At 30.8% G+C, this 9411-nt stretch overlaps 1 protein-coding gene and 1 non-coding gene across 2 annotated transcripts; one reads left to right on the forward strand and one right to left on the reverse strand.

Moving 5' to 3' along the window:
* Positions 1 to 4765: 4765 nt before the first annotated feature.
* TRNAL-UAA (transfer RNA leucine (anticodon UAA)) lies at positions 4766 to 4848 on the forward strand. The gene has a single exon. It is a non-coding gene; the product is annotated as a tRNA-Leu (tRNA).
* Positions 4849 to 4986: 138 nt separating this feature from the next.
* On the reverse strand, positions 4987 to 8925 carry LOC107484790 (transcription factor MYB113-like). The gene is made up of 3 exons (XM_016105330.3): positions 8787 to 8925; positions 6967 to 7096; positions 4987 to 5633 (listed from the first exon to the last, which is right to left on the reverse strand). The coding sequence occupies exons 1-3, from the start codon at positions 8884 to 8886 to the stop codon at positions 5132 to 5134; spliced, it is 732 nt and encodes a 243-aa protein (XP_015960816.1). The 5' UTR covers positions 8887 to 8925; the 3' UTR covers positions 4987 to 5131.
* Between the last annotated feature and the right edge of the window lie 486 nt (positions 8926 to 9411).

Genomic DNA, 9411 nt, shown 5'->3' on the forward strand with positions numbered 1-9411 from the left:
AGGGTGCGTTGAACATTTCCACTGAGAGGATGGGAGGTAGCCACTGACAACGGTGAAACCCTTGCTTAAGCTTGCCATGGAAAGGAGGAAGAAGGATTGGATGAAGACAGTAGGAAAGCAGAGAGACGGAAGGAAAGGCATCTTCATACGCTTATCTGAAATTCCTACCAATGAATTACATAAGTATCTCTATCTTTATCTTTATGTTTCATGCGTTTATCACCATACCTATTTGAGTTTGCCTGACTAAGATTTACAAGGTGACCATAGCTTGCTTCATACCAACAATCTCTGTGGGATCGACCCTTACTCGCGTAAGGTTTATTACTTGGACGACCCAGTACACTTGCTGGTTAGTTGTGCGAAGTTGTGTTTATGCCATGGTATTGAACACCAAATTTTTGGATTCATTACTGGGGATTATTTGATTTGTGAAAAGTATTGATCACAATTTCGCGCTATCAGGTTGAGAGAAAGCATCGCCATGTTATAGAAATAGCTTTGGCAATGCTTTCCACAGCTTCCTTTCCCCTTACCTTTTGGGATGAAGCAGTAATTACTGTTACATACTTAATTAATAGATTACCTACTCCTGTTCTCCAAGTTAAGACACCATATGAATTGTTATTTAATCAAATTCTTGATTATCAACATTTCAGAATTTTTGGCAGCACATGTTATCCACTGCTGAGACCTTATAACAGACATAAGTTTGATTATAGATCTCACAAATGTCTTTTTTCTGGGATATGCAGCCAATCACAAAGGTTATAGGTGCTTGTCACCCACTAGTAAGGTATTTATTAGTAGACATATTGTCTTTGATGAATCTATATTTTCATATAAAGAATTATTTGTAAATTCATCTAATGACTTATGGTATACGAAGACTAGTACTAATAATAATTTCGTTAATTAGAGTTCTTTTCAGACTATTCCTACTATACCAACATATGCTTACTTACACAAACACTCTCTCATGATCAGCCCTCCCATAATTCAACTATTCATAAGTCGAGTAATAGTACTAACACTAGCTCTAATATAGAATTTTCTCTGATCAAGTTTCTCCTTCAATTCTGCATTATGAAACCCATATTCCTGGTTCTACTATAGAGAGTCAGTTATCCTGTGATAGCTCACAATACAGTCATAGTGTACTACAAAATTATTCCATTCTACCATACATTAATGTCCACCCTATGAACACCAGATCTAAGACAGGCAAGTCTAAATCCAATATTTTTCTAACTAAACATAGTGATGAAAAATCTGAAAAAAAAGACCACCAAAAATTGTAGCTACTGCTCTCACTATACCACACTGGTGTGAGGCTATGAAAAAAGAATATAATACCCTTATAAGAACTAATACCTGAAACCTAGTGTTGCCACCACCTCATGCTAAAATAATAGGCTCTAAATGAATTTTCACTACTAAAAAGAATCATGATGGATCTGTCAAAAATACAAAGCACAATTAGTTGCACAAGACTTTGGACAAAGTGAAGATTTTAATTTTGACCAGGTTTTTAGTCCAGTGATTAGGCCTATTACTGTGAGAATTGTGCTAAGCTTAGCCTTATCCAAAGGTTGGATTATTCGACAATTTGATTTAATAACCCATTCTTGAATGGAGATTTATCTCAAATTATTTATATGCAGTAGCCCAGGGGTTTTGAAGTCAATTCTGAAACCTTAGTGTGTAAACTAAACTGATCCTTATATGGTCTGAAGCAAGCACCACGAGAATGGTTCCTAAATTTGAACAAAACTCTAGAAACATTTAGCTTTACCACTACAAAATAAGATGCCTCTTTATTTTTGAAATACACTTCTAATCATGTCATATATCTTCTATGCTATGTAGATGACATGATTATTACAGGGAGTGATTCAACTCAAATTGACTTGATGATTAAAACTTTAAATATAGAAAGCATCTAGGTGAACTGAGCTATTTTCTAGATGTTGAATTTAGAAGAACTACTGTAGGACATATTCATTTATCTCAAACAAAATATGTGAAGGATTTACTCTCAAAATTAAACTTGGGAGAGGCAAGTGCAATGCCAACTCCCATGATATTATCTCTTCAGCTGTTGACTACAGGTTCAGAAGAATTTGAGGATCCAAGACTATATAGATCTGTTGTTGGAAGTCTTCATTATCTCACAATAACTAGACCGGACATTTTCTTCGTTGTGAGCAAGCTTAGCTAGTTTATGCATGAACCCTTGCTTGCACATTGGAAGGCTCTAAAGAGAGTTCTTCGATATCTTGAAGGCATTAAGCAACAAGGATTACTCTTTCATAAGAATACAGACTTCAGATTATATGGATTCGCTGATGCTGATTGGGCATCAGACTTTGAAGACCGCAAGTCAGTAACTGAGTTTTGCATTTTTTTAGGATCTAATCTTGTGTCTTGGTATTGTAGGAAGCAAATCACTATTAGTAGGAGCTCGCCAGAGGCTGAATTTTGAAGCCTTGCAGCGTGTGTAGTAGAGACAGTTTGGATCATGAACATGTTGCTCGAATTGAAAGTTCAACTTCAAACATCTCCAATAATTTTCTATGACAATTTAAGCACTGTAATGCTTGCTTCCAATCCAGTGTTACATGACAAAACTAAGCACTTTCAACTTGATATACAGTTTGTTCGAGACAAGATCAAAAGCAATGAACTACATATGGTCCATATCCTAGGTCAAGAGCGGATTGCTGATATATTGACTAAACCCTTGTCAGCAGCAACCTTTGATAAGCTCAAAAAGACAAGTACAAACTTAGAGTGGTCTCAAGACCAATCATAAGTTTGAGAGGAGTGTAAAAAATGTAGTGGACACTAAGATAAATTTGAATAATAGTGCTAATGCAGGTCAAGAAAAACAAGACTCTGTTAATATGAGTCATAGTATAAATAGGAAGTCCTTGCTTTCAAAATGAAAAAATGTGTAATACATATTTCTCATAATTCTGTTTTACTTTACTGTATTTTCTTCTTTACTAAGTTGCCCTAAGTTCTTTCTTAATTTTCACTATCTAGCTTGTATACATCATCATCATGTCCCTGTTTTCTATTCATCTTTCTTCTGGAAAATTACATGCTTCAATTCTCTTGAGAAACTAAAATTAAAAAATTTAACTAACGTGAGTATCAACCTCAAGGTCGAGTGCTCCTATAATATGTCAGGTCGCATTCGATTTGTTGATATCCGAAAAACATACTTGTGTCATTAGAATTTTCTGAGAATCTAAAAATCTCTCCAAAACTCACAAATACTTTAAAAACGCGCAAAATCTCACGCATACACACGTCAATGTTCACGTACACACGCACACACCCACCCACACACACATGTCCATATATATGCACATACTAACTCCCACATCCATACATTTACACACATATTTGTCTGTTTTTATCTATATCTATATCTATATCTGTATTATTTCGTACTACAAATACGCTTTTGTAAATATTTTCTTTTGACATTTTAATTTTTTTTCTTTCAATTAACTATTTTTTTGTGTTATGTCAAATTTAGAATTTTGTTGTTAAATTAAATATGGTTAAAATAGTAAAAATACTGCACTCCACTTTCATATATTTGTACACCCATAAGATAACTACTATTAATGCACCTCCTTTTTCCTTAATTTTGCTTTTAGTTTATCCTTCATATGTTGATTTCTTTCTTTCTTTCTTTCTTTCTTTCTTTCTTTCTTATTTTTTAAAAAACACATATATATTTATTATGTATCTATATGTTACCTATTATATTTACCTATTATATATAATTAGAATAAACGATTAAAATAGTACCTAAAAATTTATATTACTAATACAAATAATTCTTAAAGATGCACACGATAAAAAATTTTTAAAATTTAAATGATTTAAAAATGTAATAAAAATAATTAATAAATATTATATTTTTTATAAATGACAAAAAATTTTATATTTAACAAATAGATTATCCATTTGATCCAAATTTTTGTGGCAAAATTTTTAAAAAAAATTAAAAAGTACACAAAAATATTTGGAACAAAATTTGATCTCTAATTTTTTTTTTTCAAAAAATGTGATCATTCACAATAAAAATTTTTTAAACAAAATTCACTTGAAATAAAATATATATTTTTTCTAAAATATATATTTTATATGTAGTTATTTTTATAATGTTTTAAATCTTTCGAAAACTTATTTATCATTTGTATTTTTTAAAGTTATTTTTGTTAAGAGATGTGAACTTTTGAGTATCATTTTAATAGTTTATTCTATATAATTAAGATCAAATTTTTGCATTTAAGGATAAAAATGATATGGCTTTTTTTAGGGTGTTTTCTAATTTATTTTGTTTCATTCATTAAATCAACTTAATTATAATTACTTTCTCAATCACATTATTAATTTTTAAAATTATTATTATTATTGCCAATTCTCTAATCATATAGTATCTACTATTTTAAAAATTTAATATATACATCTAATTAACTAATGTAATTTTTTTACTATCAATATATAATAATTAAACTTAAAATAATATTGAGGTGACGAGATGTGCCCTAAACCATATACCTAAGCTTAAAACTAATGTAAGGTTTTTCCAATTTTTTTAGTTACATTAAAATTATACTATACACCAAAACAGGAACTTAAACCAAAAGCAGCACTAAAAGTAAATTGTTTCTTATAATTTTGCATATTTTATCATGTTTATCGTTTTTATATATAAAATAGATTAGACATAAATCGTCAAGCTAGTTTGCCCGAGAGGTTAAGGGGGAAGACTTAAGATCTTCTGCACATAAGTGCGCGTGGGTTCGAACCCCACAGCTAGCACTTTTAATCTGTTATGCATGTCGTTACTCATAGAGAGAGGGAGAGAAATAATTAATGCTAACCTATGCTCTACCTTTATAAAACTTTTGCACTTATGTTACTTGTTATGATGATATTCATATTCCATCCAAGGCGGAATAATAGCAAGTTCAAGAGAATTGGAAAGTGCACCTAGTTGGCTACCAATTTCTCCTTGAACACATTCAACTTTAATTTGATATATTGATATGCAACTAATAATTGCGTATAACAAGAACAACAACAGAGAGAGTGGTGTGGTGCTCTAATTAGTCGCAAAATCTTTATATAGATCCATGTCTAACAGCAAGTCATCCCAATCCCACTGGCCGCTGCTCCCTTCGCCGGCGTTGATGATCTCTTCAACTCCTCCTTCGAATCGGAAATCCATAGGCAACTCACCAACAATGTCCTGCTGCTCCAAGCATGAGTATATGTTGTTTTCTAGCTGCGATTCTAGCATGTTATGATGGCTTTGTCCGTCGGCATCAAACGACATTGTGGACGACATGCCACTGATTTCTTGTTGAGCAAGTAAATCGCTCTCGATCGGCGATGATGACTCGCCCTGAATTCCCCTTCTTCGCTTCATGGAGCTTGAAGTGCCAATGTTTCTAGCCTGTGGCCTTATCACTTCAACATTTTTAGTCGCTTGTGATCTGTCTTCGCCTTCCATTGCATTCAGTTTCTTGCTCAGATGACAATTCCAATAGTTCTTCACATCGTTGGCAGTCCTTCCCGGCAGCCTTCCTGCAATCAGTGACCACCTTAAAAGGAAAATGCGTGTTAGGCTGAATCACCAGAGATTAAGCACTACAACATAAGAACTAGAAGCTGCAAAATCAAAGTTAGAACTTAAGTTACGGAAAATTAGCCTCAAGCCTCAATTGGTTTCATACTACTTGATAGAAAATAAATAAAGAGGAATTATTCAAATTAGTCCTTAGGTTTTTAATATCAGACACTTTAGTCTCTTAGATTTTAAAATACATAAAAGAATTTCTAACGTTTATTTTTGAAACGATTTTTTGGAATTTTTAAAATTTTTTACAAACTGTTTTAAGTAAATTGGAGAGAAACTAAACTGTATTGTCTAATAGAAATAAATATTAGAAACTGTTTTTTGTATTTTAAAATCTAAAGAATTAAAGTGTTTAATTTTAAAAGTTTCAAAATTTAATTTGAGTAATTATTCATAAATAAAAAAAATTAAGAGTCAACATTTTTTTGAACCAATATCTTATTTTTATATTATTAGAATTTATAGTTTAGAATTTTATATAATGTTTAAAGTTGGCCAAATTAATAAATTTTATTGGTGATATATCATTATTTATAAATAAACAAATGTTAAAATGAGGAACAAAGACCTTCTTGGCATGAATAATGAATACAGAACTAACTGAACTGCAAGAATTCTTTTGTTATGAACCATAGTTATGAAACTAGTAATTTACCTTGTGGGGAACCATGCAGCCTGCTGGTCCCCTTTGGTTCCGCCTCTGGTTAGGGGGACCAAGAAATAGAGAATGAAAAAGAGGTGTTGATTGATTTTTTTAAGTTAACAAAAATAAAATAAAGGAGGGAGAGTGTTGAGAAAATGATGTAAAATAATTTTTAATTTAATAATTTCTAACTCTTTAAATAATATTATTGCAAAAAAAATTTAATTCTTTTATCTAATGGAAATTTTAAATCAAATAATACGATACATTTAAGATTAAAATTAGTCTTTTTTGTCAAAAAAAAAAAAAGAGAAGGGAATCTTGGAGTAACAGTTAGATAGTTTTTGAATAAAATAAACTCAAGTTTAGAAAATTCTGTCGTAGAATCAATCAAATATATAAAGAGAAAAATATCTATAGTCTATATTCACTATATATTTATCAGATAAACAATGATGTAATGTAAAGTTACTTTTTTTTTTATAGATGAGCCACAATCAGTGATCAAATGAGATTTTCATTAAACTTCCTCTTAGGAAATTAATTTTAGAAAGAAAATCAGTTGTGAGGGACTCAAAATTATTTCTATAGTTTGATGTCCTTCTTGTTGCAATGAACATGGTATTAAAAGATTAGAGTGTTAATTAAGAGTTACCTATTTCCCAATAATTTGTGGAGTTTAACAATCATCTCCACTTCTTCCTCTGCAAAATTTCCTCTTTTTATGTTAGGACGAAGGTAGTTCAGCCACCTTAGTCTGCAGCTCTTTCGGCACCTGTTTAGACCTTCAATTCACAAATTTTGCATTCAAGAATTTATCAATGGAAAAAGTATTATATCTCTTGAAATTTTACTGAATATTTTCTTTTTAATGTAAAAATTAATCAAATTTTTGAAAGTTCTCAAACACGGTGATCTATTTAATCATCAGTCACTTATCGGATGAAAATATTAATAACCGTGCATTCCTTTTTAGTTTAGGCTCCACTTAGTTCCTCGGTATGAATCTTCTGCGTAAATATTTAACAATAATGCAAGAGAGATTATATTCCTGCAGGTTGCTTTATTTAATTTAATATCTACTATTTTGTATATGAAAAATACGGGTGAATAAATTATTTTTCTTTTTATGTCCTTTTTTTCTTCAACTGATTTTTATTATATTAATAAACAGACCAATTTAATTTAATTTGATTATCAAAATAATTTACTCATATAATATTATTGTATCACACAGATATATAATATCTACAATTATACGTTTATCACGTACAACACTATATAATTATTCTAGTAATAGTTAATAAATATTAAATAAAATAAAAAATACTAAAAAGTTATTAGAATTTATTATTTTTTTATTATCAATTAATTATTAATTCAATTCTTTTAGTCTAATAATTCACAACATAATTTATCCCATATTTTTAGACGCAGATAACTTACTCATGGATAAAAACAATAAATTCTAAAAGTTCCTCTAGCGTGATGGATAAAAACAATAAATTTTAGAAGTTCCTCTAGCATTCGGGCTTAATTATTAAACTCAATTCCATCGGGTCGGTCTATTAAGTTGGATACCTAATCAGACTGGAGTTGCATTAAAGCTGGTCAAATCCTTAGAAATTAACGTGAACCGGAGGGGTGAAATACTGAAACGTGCACATAGAGGAGCAGGGGGCGTGAATGAAATTATGAAATTCTTAATGCAATCTTGGGACTTCTAGAATAGGGAGGGGGAGCACGCCCAGCACTCATCCACCAACCTATATATGAAGCTGTTTTTATATATATAGTTGATGTTTAATTGTTTATAATTGATTTTGTGATATAATATCTCAACTTATATGATTAAAAGATTTAAAAATTAATTCTTGACCCACATGTTGGAATGATTTTAATAACTATTTTTTCATGGATGCCAAAACTTTTTATCTTATTTCCAAAAGTAATAGAACCCAAGTTCTCCCTAAAATGGTACTATGCTTTTACTATTATTTGAACAGTCTTGTTTGTATGCATAGAGTTCATGTATATATGTTATTGGACCAGCTTTTGACTTAACATCAATTTTTTAATAGACAGAAAATATTGTGTCATGATTCCTTAAATCATAATATTGAAATGAAATTCTGATAATCTTGTGAAGGAATAAAAAACTATAGCCTATAATCATTCTCTATTCTATTAGTACTCTTCTAGTGGGAGTTGAACTTTCTTGAATAAGACATAAGCAAATTCCAATATTGAACAAATCATCGCTACACCGTTATATATAGCATGATTTCCTCGATCTTTTCTTTCGATCAAAACGAAATAAACAAAAAAAAAAAAAGAAAATTTATGTAAACTCTACGAAAATTCAAAAAATTCTTGTATAGAAGACATATTAAAAATATAATCATATTTTACGGAAGAAAACTAACAAATAATATGAAGAAATAAGTAAAAGAAAGGTAGTTGAATTGAGTTTACCAGCCAATAGAGGAACCCTATGCCATTTGCCTTCACCATATTGTTGTATGCATTTCTTAAGCAAGTGATCCTCTTCTTCAGTCCAAGCAACTCCACCCATATTGTTGTATTAAATTCTCTCTCTTCTGATGATGCTACGACTCATTCATTCGTTCATTCATTCATTCGGTATTCGTATTCGGCCCCCTTAGAGGTTCATATATATATATAGTTGTTTTGTTGAAATGCTACCCGCCAAAATAACAAGGCAATCCAGCAAGGCAATAACAATATGAAGATTTGTGAAGGGAGAATGATAGTAAATGGTCCAGTGGTCTTTCTAGAACTCTGAGGGAAAGCTCTATATTTTTAAATAGACATCATAAGTATGCAATGGTGGTCCTCATCATTGGATAAACATAAGGGGCTGTGTACTTACATCAAAACCCCATCTAATTCCTGTTTCAAACCCAAACCCGTCCCATCTGTATGCTTTGCTCATTTGTCATTTCATTTCAAATTAGGATAATCCTAAAATCACAATCCATAAATAAATAAATAACTTTCTCTTTGCAATAAATGATCTGCCTATGTCAATCAAACTATACTTTTAAGCTGCCTAGATCCGATTTTAGATTCATCCTTG

The sequence above is a fragment of the Arachis duranensis genome, chromosome 4 (assembly GCF_000817695.3).
Source record: "Arachis duranensis cultivar V14167 chromosome 4, aradu.V14167.gnm2.J7QH, whole genome shotgun sequence".
NCBI lineage: Eukaryota > Viridiplantae > Streptophyta > Magnoliopsida > Fabales > Fabaceae > Arachis > Arachis duranensis.